The sequence below is a fragment of the Poecilia latipinna genome, unplaced genomic scaffold (assembly GCF_001443285.1).
Source record: "Poecilia latipinna isolate Pla-1442-1.1 unplaced genomic scaffold, P_latipinna-1.0 Scaffold2295, whole genome shotgun sequence".
Taxonomy (NCBI): domain Eukaryota; kingdom Metazoa; phylum Chordata; class Actinopteri; order Cyprinodontiformes; family Poeciliidae; genus Poecilia; species Poecilia latipinna.
In genome coordinates, this window is record NW_015114911.1 from 129,495 (window position 1) to 152,606 (window position 23,112).

Consider the following 23,112-nt stretch of genomic DNA (forward strand, 5'->3'; position numbering starts at 1 on the left):
AGAGGCGGTAAATTAGGACAAGCTCACAGTAAACAGGTAGATGGTTAGCACTGAGAGGTCATTATTCACAAATTATGACTTTAAAGAAGAAGAGCTATCTTGTGCTGACAGTGCACGTATCATTCCGTCTTTTTCAGAATGGGAATATTTGGGGGGAATGAATGGGGAAGGAACGTGTCTGGCACATGCACCATATGTTGCCACTCAGCTGGAAATGGGTGAGAGAGAGAAAGAGAGAAAGAGAAGACAAGGCAGGCAGAGAGAAAACAAAGATATGCAAATGAAGAGAAGGAAGAAGTCACACAATTGGCTCTCTGCAGAGGACGATTTCCAGCTCTCCGCGGTAGAGCTTCCCACCGTCGGACAGGCTCATGATGCTCTCCTTGTAGCCCATCAGATTATTCACATCCACATCCTGAGGACAGAAAAGGAAGAAATCAGGGATATGTGAAGGATTTTGGTTTGAGTTCATATTGTTACTGTTGCTTTGCAGCATTAACATCACATAAAGTAAAAGACAACAAGAAAAAAATCTGGTCCAAGCTGCAAAAAATGCAAAAAAAATCATACTTTTATATATATATATATATATATATATATATATATATATATATATATATATATATATATATATATATATATATATATATATATATATATATAAATATAAAAAGACTGGGCACAGTAAGGCTGTGAGCTCTGAGCTATAACTTTTTGATCCTGAGAAAAACCTAAAACTTAATTTTAAAAACTTAATTAAAAACTTAATTTTTAGACAATCATTTTTCCTTTCTCCTGCTTTCTGGATTCAAAGGAGTTTTTTTCCCCTTGTTATTTTTGCTAAATACCAGGTTTATTTTTGCAACTTTTCCGAAAAGAAAAAGAAAATATTAAATAGTCTCCAACATTCTAGAACAACATACAAACTGAGTGCATTTCAAAGTATTTTACTAAAAATACAAGAAACTAATAGCAATCTGTGAACACCAGCATTTTATACATAAACGTGTGAAAAATGTCAAAATAAAACATCTAAATTTTTAACTAATTTAGATGTGCAGATGGTTTTTTTTTACATCTGCATCCACACAAAAACCATCAGAAATGCTGTTACCCACAATATGTCCCATGTTATGCCAGTACATGGCAATAATCTCAACATTAGCCCATCACAAACGTAATTGTTTTTAACAATGATGAAATCTACACAGCTGTTTGGGAGTTAATAAAATGTCCAAACTCACCAGATTGTCTCCATTTTACACTATATTTGTGTATCTGTGAAAATGCCTGCTTGAAAACGTAAAAAAAACTGAAGCCTCTAGGTCTAAGCGTTTCATCAGGTTTTAGCCCTTAGTGTTGATGCTTGAAATGAAATGAAATCTGATTAACTGCGCATCTTTCAGGTAGAAATTTGTTTAAGTCAACTCAGGTTCATTGTAGACAATAAATGATATATATTGTCCCTCGAGTGAGTTCCGCATGTTCTCTGAGGTCTCAATAAGTAACTCGTTACAAGTACTAGCATTACTGTAGTTTAGTTAGTTTACACTTTTTAGGTCAGAGTACCCAGAGAGAAAATCTACAAATCTAACCATGTATCAGACTTGCAGCTCTGCACGGTGAATGTATTGTTCATCACTTTCTTGTAATGTTGATCGAACTTCAATTGAAAGTACTTGTTCTAGTTTTCTGAGAAATTCTAAATATTGAATTTTTTTAATAATTTTTTTATTTTTATTTTTTTTATTTTTTGGCTCTTCTCAACAAATCCTGGACTCCGACGATAAACAGTTAATGAGGTTGGATGTCTTGCTGGTACCAGTAAAGCTTTTGATCTGAGCTTCTGGAGCGCTGAGATCAGAGCACTCAAACATATGAATCACATGCAGCATGTTCAGTTATACAGGCTTAATGTGCTTAGCATAGTTTTAAGCATATCAGGAAGAAAAATGATGGCGGAGAAATGTTATTACGGCCCTGAAGACTAAGCTAATGTTTGAACTTTCATGGCCAGCTGAGCTGTGCACAGACACGGTGTGGACTGATGGACCTAAATCACTTAACAGAATGCAAGACATCCATATCCGTCTCTTACCTTCTTGGTCTGGTACAGGTCTCGTAGGAGAGCTTCCAACTCTTGCTCATCAATGTAGCCATTCCCGTCCTGGCAAGGAATCAAAGTAAACAACACATTATAGGTATTTTCAACTCAAGACGTTCAGAAAAGGTTTTCAAAGACAAAACAGACAATGTGACAACGTGCATGCTCATTCTTGCTTTTTTTTTTTTTTAATTTGTCCTTTTATTTTCTTACACTAGCTTAATCCCGTTTAGGCTGGCAGGGTGGATGTAGAGGTACCTATCTTCACTCACTCATTGGCAAGAGAAGGAGACTAATTATTATTTTTTTTAAGCAATAAAAGTTTATTGTCCACCAAAGAACCGCAACATCAAAAGGACTGAAGGAAATGCTGCTACTTCTTTTTCTAGCCCACAATGTTTTTCACTGAAAACTTACATCCTCATACGTACCAACCTACAAAACGTTCCAGACCGAGCTAAGTAGCATGACCAATTAAAAAGGACAAATAAAGCACTATAAAATCTAAATTCTTTGTAAGCTTCCTGTCTGTGAACTCATTACAATGATCATTGCAGATGAAGGTCGAACTAAACCATAAATGTGAGTTTGTTCTTGTCAGGTCTTGTGAGTTTTTCCTCCTTGTCACATCAAAATATGTTCTTGTTTTTTATGAGCTATGTTTTTTTTCCCCCCAACAGAAACCAGCAAATTCAAGAAAATATTTCCAAAATATCACATTGAAGTCCTGATCATTAGGCCTTTAGGATCTTTTGGCCTTGTTGTCAGCAGTTTGTCACATATGTACCTGCTTCTTTAGCTTAATCTGTTACAGATCCAGAGATAGATCAGTTTCACACATGGAAATCAGGATTTTAGACCCTCCGAAGAGATGACCAAAGATATATTAGCTGAAAACTAGACTTATGGTAACTGGATGAAGATCTAGTAGTTTCTTATTTTAGGTCTTTAGACCAGTCTTTTTTTTAAGCCTCAACATTTTGTTTGTCAAATCATTGTCTAATTTGTAACATCTGCTGTCAAGTTCGAGCCTAAAAGCGCTACATTTCAATAAATCAGTGCTTAAATTGCAGATATTTAACATGCAAGAAAATGGACAAAAAATTATGATTATTTTGAGAATTTAAAATGTTTAGTTCTTAATTAGTTTAATTTATTTGCTTGATGGTCCTGGGCTACCACTATTAAAGACATTGTGATTGGTCTGCTGTGTAACTGCTGTGCATATTAATCAATCAGATGGGATTTACACAGTGAGCCAGAGTGGGATGAAAATTATTTCTATAACGAAATGCAAAGTGCCTAAACATTTACTGAAATATTAATTAATATTTAGAACATATTGTGATTAAATTGGTACCTATGCATTCAATAGGTTTTAAAGATTTATGCAAATATTTAGACATTTTTATTTATTTTTTTACTTTTTAAATTTTATGAGAAATTATAAAAACAACTGCCTAAATTTGAAGAAATACTTTGAGAGCAATCAAATAACTGGAGAGCTACAGGCAACTGATGAGGCTGCACAATTATTTTTACAACTTTTTTCATAGATAAATAGAATCTACTAAAAAATGTTTAGTTCAACATAAATTATTTTCCTGTTAATTGACCAGTACTTTGCATTCATCTTAATTTTGTAATAAACAGGAAACTTTTCTCAGAAGCAAACTTTGACTAAAACAACAAATGATAAAAAAATCAAAAAAAAAATCAGTAAACTGTATACTTAACATTTTATTTTTTCAGATCTACAATAAATTGCAGAACTCAGACTACTTTTGGTGTGTTTTGATAAACTCTAGCGTGTTTGGTTTATTTCCTGAACAGACAAAATAATAAAGCTCAGGATTTAAAAAAAAAAAAAAAAAAAAAAAAAGGTCTGTAAATGCTTTCAACTTGATGATTTTGGCAAAGAGAGACCCAAAATATTTTGTTCCCTGCATGCTTTTGCTCTGACTGGTTTGTTTTTCCAGACTTTCTTGCTCAGCCACATTCAGGATTTTATGGCGAAATCATGAATGTACCAGCCTTTCCATTCACAATAACGTGAAGAGGGTTAGCTGTAAAGCCAATATTGAGCATGTTTGCTAATTAATGAGTTATGTCTCACGGTGGTGTTTATAGGGTTTCGTTCCAGGAGATAAGTCTGTGTTACTGGAAGTCTGCCGTTGGCAAACAACGTCGAGCCGCGATCTGTTCAACTGGGCTCAGTCTCAAGATGACTTCAGAGCAGTGAATCCTGCCAGTCCTTTAAAAAGAGATGCTCTTTGATGATGACACAGCCAGTTTGAAGTGTACCAGATTTGGGGAATAAAATTTGAATTCTATTTATTCCCCACTTTAAGGATAAAAGGACCTGGCACTCTGCGGCGTTACGAGAAACACAGTCACATTAAATATCCGAGTGTCTGTCTAAGCTGTGGGCAATCTTGGATTTTGAAGGGATGTGGGTACCCTGAGACACGTCAGAGTCCAGCTGACAGTCCACAGACTCAGCACCAGCGACTGCAGCAGCCAGCATTTATATTTATCACGAGAGGAAATGCGTCCAGTAATTTTAAGTATGTACTCCATAACTTTTAAGTATATACACCAAGCAATGAGAGATGGAACAGCTAAACAGGGGGTTATGGCTTCCCCCTCACTGTGTACAGAAAACATTTATTAAAAATAAATAACAGACATTGCCATAAAACAGTCATGGAAAAATGACTGTATATTCCTACTATAATAATACTGCAAGAAATGTTTAAATTCTGCAGGAATGGAGGCTTGACAGCCGTTCTCTGTTGTGAACAAACAAGATGAGGCTAGGAAGCAACATCTATTTTATTTAGATTTTTTTTTTTGTCCCCAAAATACACTCTACTTTGTGATATTTAGATATTTTTATATGCGCCAACTTTAACAAGAACAAACAGTGTGCTTGCAGCCTTATATAAAATAAATTCTCAGACAACTGGTGTATTTTGTAGATTTCCTCAACACAGCAAAAAAAAAATAAAATAAATAAAAATAAAAAAAATTCTTTGTTTCCAAAAGGAACCATTAAATATTTCATGACTTAGTGAAATCAATGCAGCTGATCCAGCACAGGTAGGAGTGGAATATACCTCAGATCCCAGTTTTTTATAACGCCTATAAGGAATATGGAAAACACCCACAACGACTAAGACTTGAGCCAAGTCAAAAACCAATGCCGTGTCACATTAAATTGAAATCTTTATTTCCCCCAAAACCTGACTCAGTCTTTCTACAATCTACAATAGCACATCCCTGGCTTCACAAAGCTGATAGCGAACCGTAAACAATAAAAATGATTTAGCAGCTGTATTGTAAAGCTCCACTCCCCTCTGCCTTGCATCATATCCCTCGCTGCTGTCCTTCCCAACAGATTTACCTCTGTTTTGGAAAATAAGTAAAACCGCAGCTGAACAACCGTGAGCTGTTTACACAGGGACAGGTGCACCTGCCCTAACTCATTTCCCTAGGTGGACGAAAAGACCTTAAACAAGAAATTTGCATATCCATTAATTTAACAAAAAACTGCCTCAAAACAAACAATATTCATACACACATTTGACAGAGAATGTTCAACATGTCCATGCAGGGACAGCTCAGCTTTTACACAAAGTACAAGCATTTATTCCCACACAACTTAAATAAATTGCATACTTTCATTCAGTCACCTCTGTGTCCAAAGCTCAGGAGGCTTCAGTCGCAGATAACACCCTCCTATATATGACTCAGCCTCACTGTACACTGAATTTTCTCTGGGAAAATGCAGAATGTAATCAACCAGAGCATCTGGCAGGGTTCCTGCAGACTTCAGGAACTTACGTTTAGAGTCTTGGGATATTTTTATGACTCTAGCTTCGGATTATAAAACCTGGGAATTTCAGAAGCATCGTCACTTAAAAAGAGAACAGTGCTGAGGAGCGCTTCTTGATCACCAGGCTAAATATGAATTAAATTAACAGAGGCATATTCCTTATTTATTTAATCAACATACTGAGTTGCCGTTGTCATGATATCAGCATGTTTAATGCTGAAACCACAAATGAGTGGTTTGTTACCAATATTTGTTAGCCTGCCATATCTCAAGTGCCACAGAGTCACATTTTGCATAGCATTAATATATTTGGATAGATCGCTAGACTCTAACTTCCCTAGCTGACAGGCTAAAGCTCACAGAGATCGGTGGAGTCATTATATGTGAAGGTAAATAAAGACAGACATCAGGAAAATGTAGGTTAGCTATGACAGAAATAGCATCATGGCTGATAAAACTGATTAATGGAAAGTGAAAACAAATGCCACCTACCTTATCATAGTAATTGAAGATGGAATTGAACTGCTCAGAGGTCAGTTTCACACCCTGTAAATAAAACACAGAACGCAAAAAAAAATATATATATATATATAAACACTGTGCTGAAATAAAAGCATGAGCATGTATAACTTACTAATATGTAAAAATAAATAATTAAAGATAACTTAATATAGATGAAAAACTGTAATTGTGTAAATAAATAATTCATGCAAAGGCTGCTCAGTTATACATTTCTTAAATTGGTGTTTGTTATTGAAACAGAGTTTTGAGGCAACCACTGTGCTGGTGGTTTTTCTTTCCATACCTGGAATTTAAGAAGGAAATTCTCCTGGACAGGGAGGAGCCTGTGGGGGCGGGGGAGAAAGGATTTAATTAGCGGACGTAGTGGTCGCTTAATTATTTAAATCAGACGGCGGAGAATGAACGTCGGGAGGAAATGTGTTTTAACTTTTAATATTGTGAAGAGAATTAAGTAAAAACTGCGTATTACCTTGCCATCTCTGAGAGACCCAGCTTTCCATCTCCATTCAGATCAAACATCCTGAGCTGCAGAACAATACAGAAACGAAAAGCACTAAAACATATAAATTGTGGATCAAATCTAAAGCAGAACCAGCGAAGGTACAAGCTTTGACGTCATTGTAAAATTGAGCAAACATTTGCTGTTACAGCTTTAAAACACTAATAGCCTATGCCTTCTTGGCTTGTTTTTTTTTTTTTATTCATTTACATTTGACCAACAACTCCAGAACATTGTATATTTAGGGATCTTCTGTAAAGTGCAAAAGTCCAAGCCAAAAGATGACATTTTAATACATTTCCAAATGTTAACCAAATTAGTTATTCGGTTAGCTGCATTTGTACTCTGTCTGTAAATTGATACAAAACTAATTGTTTTGAATTGTGACATTTTGGCCTTATGAACATTTTAGATGAAATGGGGTTTTATATATGATGTAGCCCGGTTGATAAATGAAGCACCTTTTTCTTTTTGTATCAGTCGACAGTAGCGCTCCTAAGTTTTGCTGACAATGTTCAGCTAGATAAGTATTTTTCTCCTTTTGTTAAGATGTTAATTAACATTCTTCAGTCTTTCCTTTCAAAGGAACTCCACTTTTCTATAGTATGCCTTTACAGTGAAAGTGGCGCCAGCAACATGTATAGGACAGTGGCACCAAAGTTGTGAAACATTAATAGACACATCCTCAGTTGATTTAATCTTTTGCAGCAACTGTAGAGGAACAATGGGCTTATCCGAGCATTGAGGAGATTGCTTGTAAAAGTCAGATTAGCTTCGGGGTTTTTGAGGAGCAGATGTTACCGCATCTGGGCTGAAGACAACCTGCAGAGAATAATGGGTCACCACCACTCTGCTGCACATCACTGCTGTCACCAAAACAGCAAAGCTCTGACGTCCAGCAGAGCAGATGGACAGTAGGAACGCTCCTTGAATTATTTCTCATTTTGTGATGTTATGCTCACTTTTGTGACAGACAAGGACAAAGTAGCTCATAATTGTGAAGTTGAAGAACAAGGATATATGGTTTTCAATATATATTTTTTCTTTTACAAAAAGGTGCATTTCTACAAATCCTCCTCTTTTCCTGCTGCAGTTTATAGTCTTCAGGCTGTCTGTATCTCCTCTATGCAACTAGAGACCGGACATTTAATCGTGGATCTTTGTAAAATAGCTCTACCTTATTTAGGTTTCCTGAAGTACATCTATGAACCCTTCCACTACAGCTCTGGCTTTATGTTTAGGGTCTCTGTTCAGCTAGAAGTCAAACCTCAACCTCAACCCCACGTCTTTTCCAGCCTCTTATCAGTCTTCTTCTAATATTCTCTTGCCTCCCATCATCCCATCAACTCTAACTAGTTTCCTTGTCCTGCAAAAAAAAAAAAAAAAAAAAGCATGATGCCTCAATCATGGGTCTTCGAGATGATGTGCTGAGCGAGTTTCCGTCCATGCACAAAGTTTTGCACTGAGGCCCCCTGCAAGTTTAGCAGCTTAGCAGGACAATCATGTCTTTTTTTTGACAGATTAAAACATGTTCTGGTGGACTTTTAAAGTTTGGGAAACTGTTTAGAACTGGATCCTGCTTTCAGCAACTCAACCATCTTAATCCTGGTGTGTGTAATGTGTCCCTTCCTCTTCATGGTGCTGTTGTCCACTAAAGATCACTAACAAACCCCTAAAGCCTTTTTACAAAACTCCTGAATTATGCTGAGATTAAATTACGCACAGCTGCACTCTGTTTACTAAGTAGGTGTTTGAAAGCATTTGGTTGTGTTGGGTTTGTGCTGGATTTAAATGAACAGCTAGAAATGCACAGCACATTTTTGTTGTTGTTGTAAAACAATTTTGAAAACCAAGTTTTCTTTTCCTTCCACCTAATAATGATACACAACTTTGTGTTGGTCTATCACAAAATAAAACAACAAAAAAAGAGAAAAACTCAATATGTAAAATAAATTGAAGGCTGACTGTGTACAGTCGTTTGAGAAAACTCCTCTAGAAAGTCAATTTATTTTTTGAAAGAATTTTCACTTAGGGTAAAACTTGAAACCTTTGTGCTATAGAGCTAAAAAAAAAAAAAGTCATGCAGCTCCACTGTAAATTGAAGAGTAGTGCAGTATGTGTATTTACACATGAGACAAAGAAAGTCTTACTATGGTCTGTGTGTACTCCTGCAGCTTCTGTTCATCATAGTGTCTGTTTGCCTTTTCCAGCAGGTCTGACAGAAAGCCCTATAAATGGATGCAGATCAGGAGAAAAACAAAACCAAAGATGATCCGTCTGGTTATCATCACATTGGCAAGATATTAAGATTAAAAAAAAAAAAATGTTTTGTTTACCCTGAATTTTAATTCACATAGTTTTTGAAATGTAAAAGTGCCATCTAAATATACATCATAACATAATTTATTGAATAAAACTTAAAGCAAAAGAAGGAATGAAGACACAGCCACTAAAAAATGACAAAAAAATAGTGAAATGGTATTTTCTTTTTTTTTTTGGTTTAAAAAGTATTTGCAAACACAGTATTGCAGCCTTTTAAGCCACAAAGCGTCACACTGAACCTTATTGTATAACTTGATTCAATATTTTCCATGCCTGCTCTCAATTATGCGGTGAGACGCATGTCTGGCGCCTGGCATCTCATCTGCAATTTTCCACAGTTTTCAAAAAGCCACACCTGAGTAACTCATCTGCACCTGGTCAGCTGGAAGAAATGCGACACTGGAAACAACCCAAGCAGCATCTGCACATGTCAGTCGTCGACCCCAATAAGGCACAGCTCCCCAGTGAATAGCGTTCCCTTTTGTAACATTTCAGCCAACGTTGTAAAAGAGGTGTTGAAGTAAATAACATGTGCGTAATCTGCAACACCTTTTGCGTCTAAATCGACACCCGATGGGGGGACGGGGGGAAGCTCTGGGGAATTTCCTCTGGATCAGCTGCTGAAGTCTCATGTGTAAACCGGTTAACTGTTTTTTGCTCGACTCATAGCGTAGGCTTACATTGCTACAAATGAATATTAAAAAGAATTAGTGGGATTTAAAAAAAAAAAAAAAAAAATGGAGTTAAAATATTCAGCCTGTGTCCCATTCAGTAGATTAAATTTAAAACCAAAGTTAGGTCAAGCAGGCATTTCTGTTGGCTAGGCTGTAAGCAGATTACAGGTACTGTCGATGAAATGAACACATTCAAGAAAGCAGATCAGAAACTTTAAGTTGCTGAGCGCATTCGATGACAATTATCTCTGTGTATGTTTGAAAGGTGAGGAGAGCGATTCCTTCTCACAAGACAGTAAATGTAGGCTGCTGTACGACTACGAGCAAGAACAGACTATTGACAATTTCATGGAGGGAGATATTAGGGCAGGGTTACAGTGTATGGACTCCTCTTTACAAAGATAATGGATGCTTAATAGATCAAAGGTGAAATACCGCAGGCACTGATCTATTGAGATGTGGAAAATGTGATTTGATTAGGCGAGTCCTCCTTCGCCATGTTCTCAACATGGGAATGAGTTAGGATGAAGTGAGAATGTTTTCAGTCTCAATGCATCACCCAGATACTGGGTATGTGTTGAGATGCTTCGGAACGTCGCAGATCTAGGAAGAAGCTATTCTACGTTGTTTTCATGATGCTCCAAGATCTTGCATCTCACACCCACACAGTCAAGTTTCCCCACATAAGTTGAGTCGTGAGACGCATTAAGTTAAACATAAAAAGGAATAATAAAGCCAAAAATAATGTAACTGAAATATGTTTGTGCAATTCAATTTCTTTTAAAGGTGCAATTTGTTCCATGCAGTGACATCTAGTGATGCAATAGGCACGTTGACTCAATGGAGCAGATCCGGGAATAATTAACGTAAACTAGAAAATGTAATCTATGAAATTGTGACAAAAAAAATGGAGTGTAAACCTAGCTGTGTTTGGTGTTATTTAAACTCCTTCCACATATGATTTTTGTCACTTTTTCACCAGTGCTAGTTCGAGAAGCCTGCACACAAATTAAATTTAAAAGTCAATTACATCAGAATTACATCTTCTCAGTTACAACAAGGTTGTCACTTTGCCCTTTTGAAACACTTGAGTTGATCCAAGCACCAAAAAGCAATTAGCAGCTAGGCTAATGTGCTACTACTTGTGCTTTTATTTATTTCTGTATTTCTTCCTAATTAGAGGAGGACTGGTCCTCCAGAGTTTACACCATTCTTTTAAATGGCATTTTCAACTAACTCATCTAATAATTTGTCTGATCCATTGTGATATAATTATTCTCAAAAGTCATGCATGTGGGACCAGGTTCAGCGCAGAGTGATGAGTGTTAGTGGAGTTGTATATTTGTGGAAGAGCATTTTTGTCCCATGAGTGAGCAGAACTGTCTCTATGGGACACCTGGGTTCAGAGGAATAAAATAATCCCCTGAGAGCTTGCTTTGACTGCTCTTAATTTAAAAAAAAAAAAAAAAAATCATAATCAAATTTCATATATATTTTGTAATCATATGCTCTTGTTTGTTTTTGGTTAACAAGGCAATTATAATTTACCTAAATGTAACGTTATTTCAATCAAAATGAAAAAAAAAAATGATACTGACACAGAAAAATGTTACAGACTGTTTTCTGACACATTCGTTAGTTTGTGTTTATTTGTGCGAACAACATGCATTAACATGCAGAAGCGGAGTGCAACATAAGCATACGTGGATACATTCACACATTGTGGTCTGATGAGTACATTTGAAGCAGGAATTAAGAACAACAAAAGCAATATGAGGAGAAATCCCTCTAAATGATTACAGCTTAGGGTCCTGTTAATGTTTGGTCATGTGGAAGTAACAGTGAGTGAAGGAGGGAAGGAATAAAAACAAAAACAAAGCATAAGTATGACAATGGAGGAATATGAACAAACACACTGAACTACTCTGAGGTTGTTCTCAATGATTTTAATGTGTTGATGAGCATATCCATTTACCTTCAGCTCATTCGCTTCAATGTAGCCGCTGCGATCTGTATCATATCGCCTCCACGCCTGAGAGAAAATCAAACAAATGTTTTAGTTGAAAGGATTTTTTTCCCAGCATTGATGCGGAGAAATTCATCTCCACAGTGTTCTGCATCTCCTCTGTTTGAATAAATTCTCTCTGATCGACCCCCGCCCCCCCCACCCCACTTGTGCACCAAGGGTTTCACTTTTCTCCAGTGCAGAAGAGCATAAATCGTTGCAGAGGGGACGATTTGAAAAGCCTGAGCCATTACTGTAATCACACTATTTCCAATACAATCCCTATCGCCCACATGCAGGGCATGGGGCAACATGAAAGAGAGGAAAGAGAAAGTCATTTTAATGAATGTTTTAATCTAGCAGCTGTCCCTGTCCAAAGAAGGGCTCCTTATCAAAGATGGATGGCTTCTCCTCCTCCTCCTCCTCCTTCTCTGCTCCTCCTCTGAGCTCTGCAGAGAGGAGTTACAGTGGCGTTATCCATTATATATGACTCTGAAAATAGAAGTTTCTGCTTCCTCATTCTAACCCTTTAAAAACCTTTACGCCCCCTCCTGCCCTCCCCTCTTCCTTCAACAAAGACTGATTAATCCCCCTCTCCAAAAACTCTAACCCCTCAACTTTTCATCAGCGTTTCATTTGCGGGCCCCCTTTTTTTTTTTTTTTTTTTTTTTTTTTCCCAGCTTTCCCTCTCACTTGCCCTTTTATATCGTTCTCCTCCATACCTTCCCTCTCCTTCATTTTCCTCCCTTTACTTGAATATTTCCTCTTGGTGTGACACGACAGGCGAGGACCCACACATGTAATTGGTTTCTAATTGCCTCGGCTCTTTCAATGCAAACGGGTCGAACATAAAATCTGCCATTTTATCCAACTGTGTTCTCACGACGTGCATCCGGAAAATTAAATATTCTGTGTTAGTTTCTTGGAAGCCCTTTCTGTTGCTCCACTGGTGGTTTCTTATTGAAAAATTTAGAGCAGCACTCAAACTGGGGGACATTTTTATATAAAGTAGTGTCTAAGAAATGAAACTTTCCTTTTATAGGCTTTGAGTATGAACAGTAACTCCACCGTCTGACTAATAGAAATATTTTACAGGACTTATTTTTCTGTATAGCTGACAAAGACAGGTGATTTAGAGCAACATCAGCAATGAGAATTTTATGCTTGGCATGTATAAATTCTACAAAAACGGAGAAATCGAGGCTAAAATTGGGATGTATCTGGTCTGAAAGTGAAAGATTTCAATGTCTAAACTGAGTTTTAAGATGTTCTTTTTTTTTTTTTTTGGCAGACACACCACAAAACCTCCCAGGATTGACATGGGAGCCTCCTGACTTCAAGCTTGCCATCTTAACCCACTGAGCTAAAGAACTACAGCTTTGAAAGTTTTAGTACAGGCACTTTTATGTGTTCTTGTGATTGGCTCGTTGTCATTTCTGTACAATTGGTTGATTTTTTATTTTTTTTTCCTAACAGAAAGAGATTCAACTCAGTTCTTAAATTGTCTGAGAAACATCCGGCCAGAGCTTCAACACTTCAAATGTCTTTTTGGTCACTATCTCACTTTTATCCTCATTCTCGCTCTCTTTTAAACATCTGACACAAATAATAAACATTAACGGTTGTATTTTGCTGTTTAGTAACCGCTTGACACTTTGCGCAATTTTCCTACAACAACAGGTGAATAGTCTGGTATTTTCCATCATGTAGTGGCACAGCCATAATAGCTGTCTTGCACAGTGTAACAGTGTGCACTGAGCTTTAGGCAGCTTTTGCATAAGGACCACTGTGACATGGGAAGACGATGTCAAGCCACAGAGGAGGCAGACGCAGAGCCGAGTTGGCAAATAGGTGTGAATGTGGGACAGAACTCCTTTAAAGCCAACATCATTGCTGTCATTCACAGCTTCCTCTCTGCTGACCTCTTTCATAAAAAGCACTTCCTTGCAGAATGAGGCCGACTCCAGTGGTTGACTTATTAGAACGGCGAGGTGGCTCATCCTTCTTCTCCTAATAAGGATCCGTATTGTTAGAAGGTCTCCTCATCCTGCAAGGAAGTGACATTCAATGCTAATTGGCCAAGAACTTCTTTGAATTACTTAAAGTCAGACCAGGACTCCTTCTTTAAGGCCCAAGTCCTCCAAATCTTGCTGGTTCATATCATGGCAGCGTATCAACACAAACATCCACATTGTGAAGGGGTGACATTTAATCATACTCTCCAGTTTAATGGCCAAGTGTAACTGTTTACTGTTGCTCAGCAGTAAAATGAAGAGGTTGTTTATGGTTTTGTACTCTCTCACTGAATACTGTAACCAACCTTACTCTGTCCACAAATTTCCTGCCGTAGCGTATTTTTTTAATTTATTTTTTAAAACGCTACGTATATTCTGCTGATTATTCCTACAGGACACTATGGTGATGGGAGTTTAGGATTCTCCAGACTCATCAGCTCTACTTTTAAACACAAATCCTGGACAATAGCTTTAAAATGCAATAAAATGTTGAAGAACCATGTTTACCATGTAGTTCCGTGTGAGTAACAGATTTAATGTAGCTGGTACTATAATGTATACAATTACAAGTACTACACATGCCACAATTTGAGAAACAAGACATTATTGTTCCTCATATGTATGCCTCTTTTGTGGCTCTGCCATTTTTTCCCCGAGTCCCTCTTTGTGATGTGTCTGCGCTCACCTGACTCTGAGCACAATTTAGATCATTAAAGAAAAAAAAAAAAACACACAACTTTAAGACATGTGCAGTCATGTGCAATTGAAGGTGACAGTCTGTGTCTTTTAAATTCAAAGTCCTCCACTTTATGCTGCTAATTGGAACACCATCAACTATCTGAAGGGAATTATTTTATGACATTAGCTGCTGGATGGCGAGAACATGCCGTCTGTCTACAGCTCACTGAGTTCAGCCTACGGTGTTGATTGCTTGAAGTACGTTGGCTCTTATTAATGATCATTTTAATAGAGCAAGAGGGTTCTGTCCAAAAAAAAAAAAAAAAAAAATCCTTAAGAACTGACAAGAACTGACCATTAGGGGCAGGTGCTTTTTGTGTTAAAAAAAAAGATCATCATGTCCAGGTAGAAAACTCAAAAGACCCTCTTACCGCCATGAACTCAGTACTGGAGCTGACAAACTGTCTGAAGCAGAGCAAGAAGTTCTCTTCAGTGGGAAGAATCTGGGCCAGCTGGAGAGAAAAAGATGACAGGAAAATGGCAGTGGTGAGCACAAGATGGTGCAGTTCAAGAGAGAGAGAGAGAGAGAGGGGGGAGCTTTTTGTCTGCAGAGCCTCAAATGGGCAACTAAGGAATAAATAATAAAAAAGCATAACCTCAGAAGCTGGGCCATGTCTTCGATGGGAATATTTATTGAAATCCCCCTTCAGCATATTCAGGAAAACACTTTACTGTGGATCTTTATCCGGTGTATTGAACGTTCAATTAATTTTCCTGACGGGAGTCGGCTTATTGATATTTCAGAATCTCTTTCTCTTTGAATCTCAATCTGAATTCACTGACTGCAAGGTGAAGCTCCTGCTTGTACCGGAGGAAAACACACCAACAAGCCTTTTAAGACCCAAATAATGGGTTCTCTCTCTTTTTAAAAAAAAATAGTTTCCCACAATCATCACATAGTATAACATCTTTCGCCTTCTGATTATTGAAGATGTCGTCTGTTTGTCTTGTGAAAATTCCATTTTTATGCAAAACTGGATGCAAGGCAACCACACTGTGTGCACAATAATTAGGCACTTGAGGATTTTGCCCATATCATCATTTTCAGGCATATTTTCTAACTTCAAGATGGATGAAATAAATGCTTAGCGGATTTAATCATCTCTGTGCAAGGAGAGAGGGTGTGGCCTAAGGTAACGAGGTAAGATAAGAGAATCATTAAATGTTTCCTTACGAGTAATCGAAAGAAACATGTTCAGAAAATAAGATGCAAATTAAATGTGATGAGAAAATGTGTGTTTTTTTTTTGTTGTTGTTTAGCTGAGTAATAATTATGCACAATAATAACTGCCCAGTAATTGTGCCCATATAGATATTCTCCCAAAAAAGCCAGTACCTCATTTTCACTTTTATAAACATTGATGTTTGATGTTTATTAACCCTTTGGCCATAATGTTTGATGTAATCAGTGATCAACATCCAGCAGCTTTTTTTTTCCCCACTGACGGACGATGGATGTAGTTGAAGCTCATTTATGATGATGCTCAAAAGGCGCTCTGAATTTTTTCCCTTTTTCTTTTTTTGTCGTGATTCTGTGGATGTCAAACACACACGCTTGTTTTTCTAACTGCTGCTAAAGTTAAAGCTCAGCATTACATTCAAATATGCACTGCAGTAATCTAATTTATAGAAGGAGCACACGCTCTGTGTAAAACGGATCCTCAGTTCCAACTGAATATTGAGCCACAGTGTTTTTTTTCCCATCACATGTTGTAAAATGGACATCACTGTAAGTTAGAACGATAGTCGTCAGCATTGTTTTGCCTCCTTACAAATTTCTTCAGTTTTTCTTTTTTGTTGTTTTTTTTTTCGTCACACTTAAGAGTTTCAGGTTATCAAAATATCAGGCACAGAGAATCTGAGGCAGCAAAATAAGCAGTTTTCAAATGATGAAGAAAAAAAATCTATCCAAACCATCTAACATAGGTGTGTGTGTGACAGCTGACCCTACAGTCACACAGGGATCTGAATGGTAATTGTTTTCTGTTCATCCTTAACATTAGTTTACATATTGATTAGTGAATAGTTTAGATTTTGTATTTTTAAAAATTATTTTCATTAGCCATGACTCTTTAGTTAACTATTTGCAGTGCACACATTTAGTTAACTTTATCTGTCAGTTCTTTATATTTTTGTTAAATGCAATGAATTAATTTCTTTGTTTTGAAGTTACTGTGAAGGTCTGTGAAGAACCCTCACAGTATGGAAAGTAAAATCTTTAAATTTAATAACTGGTCGTGCCAGTTGTTATGCACTCGTGGTAACCGTCGATGAGTTTTGTATCAGTGTGGAGAAATTGTGGCCTACAATTCTTTGCATAATTTGTTTACTTTAGCCACACTGGAAAGTTTGCGAGCATGAATAGTCTGTTCAAGGTCACACTGCCGACTTTGATTTGTCCCCTCCAAAACCTTTAGGGTAATGATTTATTTATTTATTTATTTTTTTGTCACTATCCTTCTGCATAACCCAAGCAAGTTTGAGTTTAAGTTCACAAACCAATAGCTGGGCATTCTCCATCAGGATTTTTTTTTTTTGGTAGAGGTTCCATCAATTACAGAAAGTTGTCCATATTGACAAAGCATTGGCCAGGCCATCACACCGCCACCATGTTTGACTTTCACTACGATGTTCTTTTTTCTGAAAGGCTGTATCAATTTGACACAAGATGTAACAGGATACATCTTCCAAAAAGTTCTACTTTGTTCCTGTCAGTCCACAGAATATTTTTTGAAAAGTATTCAGTCGTCATCAGGATGGTTTTAGTGAAATGTGAGATGGATATTTGGTTTTCTAATTAGGTAGCAGCTTATAACTTTCCTATAAATGCAGTTGTTTGGTCTCTTTCTTAGCCTGCAGTATTTGACTGCAGTGTGTAACCTACCTTCATCTCATTGGCCAGTCAGTGAAACCCTTGCTGATAGGTTGGAGTGCCATGCGACAGCGACAAAGGTTGAACATTTTTCATCTCTCTTGTGGAGCTTTGCAAGCCCACATGTGCAGGTTTATGTCTACAAGACCTACACAAATTTCATATGCCTGAATTACGTGAATGGAAGAGGGCAAGAGATTGTTAACTCTTTGTGCACGTTCCATAGGAAATGAATGGAGAGGGACTGATGTTGCCTTGAGTATCAACTCAGACTGATTTACCTTAAAGACTTAAAGACTTTATTTCTCATCTGTTCTCGAATTTCTCTAGTGTATAAGTGTTTTTGCTTACTCCATGTTGTCAGACAGACTCTGTTTCTTGACTCTACAGATTAACCAAAGCAATGTGGTTAATTGCAACTAATTCATGATTTAGATCAAATCAAAAATTGAAAACAGCATTTTCTAATTATTTACTTAAGTTGTCTTTGCCTAATATTAAACATGTTGAAACAGGTAAGTGTGACAAAAAAATGAAAACAGATGAAAGCTGCAGCCATATCTGAACTAAACGCTTCAGGTTGGTTAGAGGTGTCTCTTCGGTTTACGGCAAGCTTAAACTTTTCTCATTTGGCTCTCGGTACTGATACCTCTGACATCTCGATGCGCCCATCTTTGTTCTTGTCGAACTTCTGCATGAACTCCTTCATCCTTTCTCTGAATGTGGGGTTTGTTGGGTCCTGGAAACATTTAGTTCAGTTATGCTAGTAAAACTTTTGTGACTGGTGCAGATCTTTGCTGATCTAGTTCTCCTTGAACTCACCACTCCTGCTCCTCTCCGAGCCGTCTCCAGCTCCCTGAAGAAGTTCTCCAGCTCCTTCCCCTCGATGTATCCATTTCCTGAAGAGAAACACACGGGTCTTATGAGCAACATGTGACATCAACCTGATCGCCCCTCCAGCTCTCTGTTTTCACGGGGCTTTGTGTCAGAAAATGCTTCATGCAGATGAGGTGAGTCGGCTTTTAATAGAAAGTTTGGAAAATTAAGATGCATAACCTCCTCTGTGGATATGAATTTGTGCAACTCCAGAAATAATGGACTAATTCATCAGCTATTTTATTATTTAAAGCTAAATTACATCCACCTACAGTCAACCAAGTTGGTAAAAATGACTATTTTTAGCCTCTTGGTCATTATCCTAAATTGAATTAAATCATATTTCTTGGATCTTATCGCACAGGGCTGTAAAGTTAATCTTCTCTCTCCCTTATCTTGTTTCATTCTCATTCCCAGTGGTCTGATTCTCTGACAGAATCCATTCTAGGGACAAATCGGTCTGATTTGCTTCACCAAGGTATTATGGAAACCTGTGCCAATATTCTATCAGGAGGCGAGGCTGAATGGCTGGACAGATGGCTCCAAACGATGTGACTAGCTGCTTCAATAAAACCCTGGAAGGCAGAGCTGCCTCATTAAGCTCCAACAAAGATGATTATGCCATCCACTTCCTCTCGCTCCAGCTCGCCGTCTTTCTCTGCTGTTTTTACATTTGACTTTTCCTTTCTTCATCCAGCCAACATCTTGGCTTCCTTTGTTCTGTGTATATCAATGTGTGTGTACGTGTGTGTGTGTGTGTGTGCCTGTGATGTTATCAAAACTCATGAATAAAATCTTTGGTTGTTTTTCCGATAGGTGGGACAGTGATGTGCTGCCGCTGAGCTTTTCTTTAGCGTTTTAGAACGAAATGTCCTGCTTGGTAATTAAACAGAGGGATGTGAAGACAATCAAACAAGCCAGTTTTTTTTGGAGGCTTATACTGCGGGAACCTGCCATTGACTTGATGAATACAGTGACAAAAATAATAACCTTTAAAGTTTTTTTGTGCTGTGATTGGTTCACATGCAACTTACTGCAACTGAATAAGATATCGGTATGTGATGTTAGAGTATGCCAACTCACTTCATATCCCATATTTTAGTCATTCTGGATAAATCCCTATTGGTTGCAAAAAAAAAAAAAAAAAGATCCACAGGATGCTGTGTCACCAGGGCCTCCAGAGACTCTGAAAATGAGGTTTTATTTCTAGTTTTGATGCTAAAACATACGCTGCAACACAATTCAACCTACCAAGAGGGCAGGTGTGCACACTAAGTGATTATTAAAAGCAAATACAACCTGCATTTGCCTTTCAAAGCAGAGGAAACGCTCCATCCATTCAAATGTTTTGTCTTGGGTAAATTCAGGAGCTAGACTTTGCTTTCTCGGTTTCCGTTTACAGGCCACTGAAAAATAATTGACGGCTTAATGCTCTAAAATTAGCTAAGTGAACAGCAGTTGTTTAAATCTTTTTTTTTTTCCTGCTTTGAAGGAGCTGAAGTGAAAAGGCCTGATGGATAGCAGCAGAGAAAGATGAGAGGGGCGCAGTACACAGGAGCTGCAAAAGCAATGCAATCCAGCTGAGATTTGAGCCGAGTGCCAACGAGGGGATATGTGCCTCGATCGTCTCTGAACGCTTCGCCTCCTGTGTATTTTTATCTGCAACTTGGAGATGTTTACTCAGTGTGAACAAACAAATTAGTCCTCCTTTCTATTGGCGGAGCCAGGCAACACTTCCAAGTAATGAGAGCAGAAATCAGACACCCGCAGCCAAATCTGCGGATGCTCACTCCTCACTTTTGTTTTGCAAAGCGGCTCGTTGCAAAACAAAATTATGTAAAACAGCAACGAAGAAGTCAAGGCACCTGGAAGGGACTGGTATCTGCCCAATCCAACTGGCCCCACGGAGTAAAACCAATAACTTTCTCTGCTCTCATATGGAGAAATTGGGGTGAAGCTCAGCTGCTGAGCGCCTCCACCACACCCAGCTTCTCATCCCAGCTTGATTTCCCAGCGGAAAACATTTCCGCTTGTATGCAGGCATCAAAAATGAGTGCACAGACAGCAGATTCCCTAGAGCACAAGTGTGTAAAACAAATAGGTGCAGCACCCTTACTTTGTCTGCAGGTGTGTTTTTTGGAGCATCGGGGAGTAGACAGGAATCTGACTCAGATCAGTCTGTTTAGTGGTGATTATTCATTTTTCACAGCATATGTGTGAAAAAGAAGTTTTGTCCGTCCTGCCTTCATCTTAATCAAATTAGCAGTACAGTTATCTTGTGTGTTTTAAATATACAGAAAACCTTCTATTAATCAGTTTAAAGAAAGTTAATTAATGCATCTACACTCCTGACTATGAGTAAGTTTAAGCATCATCACATTGTCACTATAATGTGGTTGACAAATTTATAGGAAGACAAAGGAAACTATTTATGGATTCATGCACATTGTGGTGACATATGCAGAGTGGCATAAGACAAAGCAGACAGATCTAACAAGGAATTAGTCAAATTTGTAAATGTAAAAGGATCTGCGTGTGCATGTGTGGTCACCGTGATGGATTATCCTCCATTGTGGTGAATGCAAAAACTTATGAAAATCTTTTCTTGCATGAAATAACAAAGCGCCTGACAAATTGCACTTATAGATTTATTCAACCATTTTCATAACAGTGTCATTTTGCAGCGTTGGGAATGGTTGTTGCCCATTTCCAGCTGTCAGTAGGCAAGAGGAGAATTCACCATTCAAACACAGAGAGGCACAATTATGCAGCGAGAGTGCCTAATTCACCATGTATGTATGTTTTGGGTCTATGGTAAATTGGAATTCCCCCCAAAATGAAAAAAGGACGCAATCTCCATGCAAGAAGTCTGGGAATGGAACCCAGCTTCAAGGAAACAGAACCAACAACTTGCACACCAAAGACTAATAATAATAATAATAATAATAATAATAATAATAATAATAATAATAATAATAATAATAAACTTATTAAAGTGCAAACGTGTAAAGCACAAAGAAAAACATCTATAATTGGAAGCGTAAAGCCAAAGTACAGCTTATGATGAAATGAAAAACACCAACATCGGGGAGTACTTCATGTACCAGCAGGACTTCGCCGAAATGCGCACAGGCTGCGCAAATCAGAGCCAAAGGCACAAAAACATTTTAATAGGGGTTTAATCTCGAAATCACCACATTTTTCAACTATTTTCACAGTTATGTCACACGACATGATTAAAAATGTTGTCGTAATAAAGAAATGCATTACAACAGACTGTTCTAAGATCAGATGTGAACTTTTTAGATTGGTAAAATATATCATTTTGCGCCACTTCTTACAAAAAAGTAAATATCTTTAAAAAAAAAATTTATACTTTCCCCCTAAAAAGACCCCGCTGAGAGTACTTTTAATAAGTCTTTAATAAACTTAATTTTAATTTCCCCGCGTCAAAAATGACTTTCGGTAAAATTTACAAATCTCTTGATTTAAAGATCTTTTGGCTGACTTGTCACCTCTAAACCTGAAATTGGGTGCAGTTGTCCAATTCAGTTCAATTCAGTTTATTTAACGGGCCAAATTGAGACAAATGTCACTTCAACGCGCCAAGCAATTTGCAAACGGTCAAAATCACAAGTAGATAAATACAATCCAGTTAACTTTAAGTCAATCCAGTCTAATCTAATCACATATTCAGGTCCTATTACTTCGTCGCAATCCCATCCTAATTATAATACAGCACAATAGAAGACAGTTTATCATTTGTTGTTTATAATAAACAATTCATATGATAAACATATTTTTTTTAAGATTTTGCCTTTTATAAAACTTCCCGTAGAAAAAAAAAAAGTAACCCTACCGTCCACATCGAAATGTTTCCAAATATCAAGGAACTGGGACGCGGTGACCTCGGCCAGGTGCAGGTGAGGAGGCTGTTGTGCTTTATTTGCCATGATGATGAAGGTGATGAAGATGACGCTCCTGTGGGATGCTGCTGCAGGTCGGACACCAGTGATGAAAAAGTGACGGAGAGGGGGGAGAAAATCCGCTGCTAACTTTTTTTCGGTGTCTCCGGCTGAAACAAACTCCACACTGTGGCCCCTGCTCGCCGCCCCGCCGCTTTTTAACGGGGGCGCAGGAGCTGCAGCGGCGCCGCACGGCCGCTGGGGGCGCACTGGCAGCATCCATCCGTCTGAGTCAGCGCCTCTCTCAGTGCGCACGTGTGTGTGCTGCCAAGTTGCGCGCAGTTTTGCGATAGGACTGCAGTGGACAGGATGATGTGTGCTGAAGACGCAGATGGATCAACTGTTCTCTTGTTGCATCAGTTTTCCTTTTGCAGCAGCTCCCCTGTGGACGCGGTGTTTTTTGATCTGGTGCGCGCGCGCGCGCACGAGACCTCTATGTTCCCCGCGTTCTCGTTGAAGGTGTGTGCAAGCGTGCAGCTCCTCTCCAGTGTGTGTGAGAGTCTTCTCAGACTTAATTAGAGCTTCACACACTAATCACATTTCCCACACAGCCCCCAGCCAACGGTGATTAGCCCACATAACAAATGTAAATTATGAAAAAAAAAAAAAAAAAAAAAAAAAAAAGGGGAGGGGGGGGGGGGGGTTTTTTTTTTAATGGGGGGTTTGGTGGGGGGGGGGGGGA

The 23,112-nt window shown here is 38.1% G+C and overlaps 1 protein-coding gene across 1 annotated transcript; it reads right to left on the reverse strand.

Moving 5' to 3' along the window:
- Nucleotides 1-269: 269 nt before the first annotated feature.
- On the reverse strand, nucleotides 270-22,572 carry LOC106937203 (calretinin-like). Its single transcript, XM_015018602.1, has 11 exons — nucleotides 22,325-22,572; nucleotides 18,412-18,488; nucleotides 18,239-18,328; nucleotides 15,089-15,169; nucleotides 11,935-11,991; nucleotides 9,114-9,191; nucleotides 6,934-6,989; nucleotides 6,748-6,787; nucleotides 6,435-6,488; nucleotides 2,099-2,167; nucleotides 270-415 (listed from the first exon to the last, which is right to left on the reverse strand). Exons 1-11 carry the CDS (start codon nucleotides 22,416-22,418, stop codon nucleotides 299-301), a joined length of 813 nt encoding a protein of 270 aa, XP_014874088.1. The 5' UTR covers nucleotides 22,419-22,572; the 3' UTR covers nucleotides 270-298.
- Nucleotides 22,573-23,112: the final 540 nt, after the last annotated feature.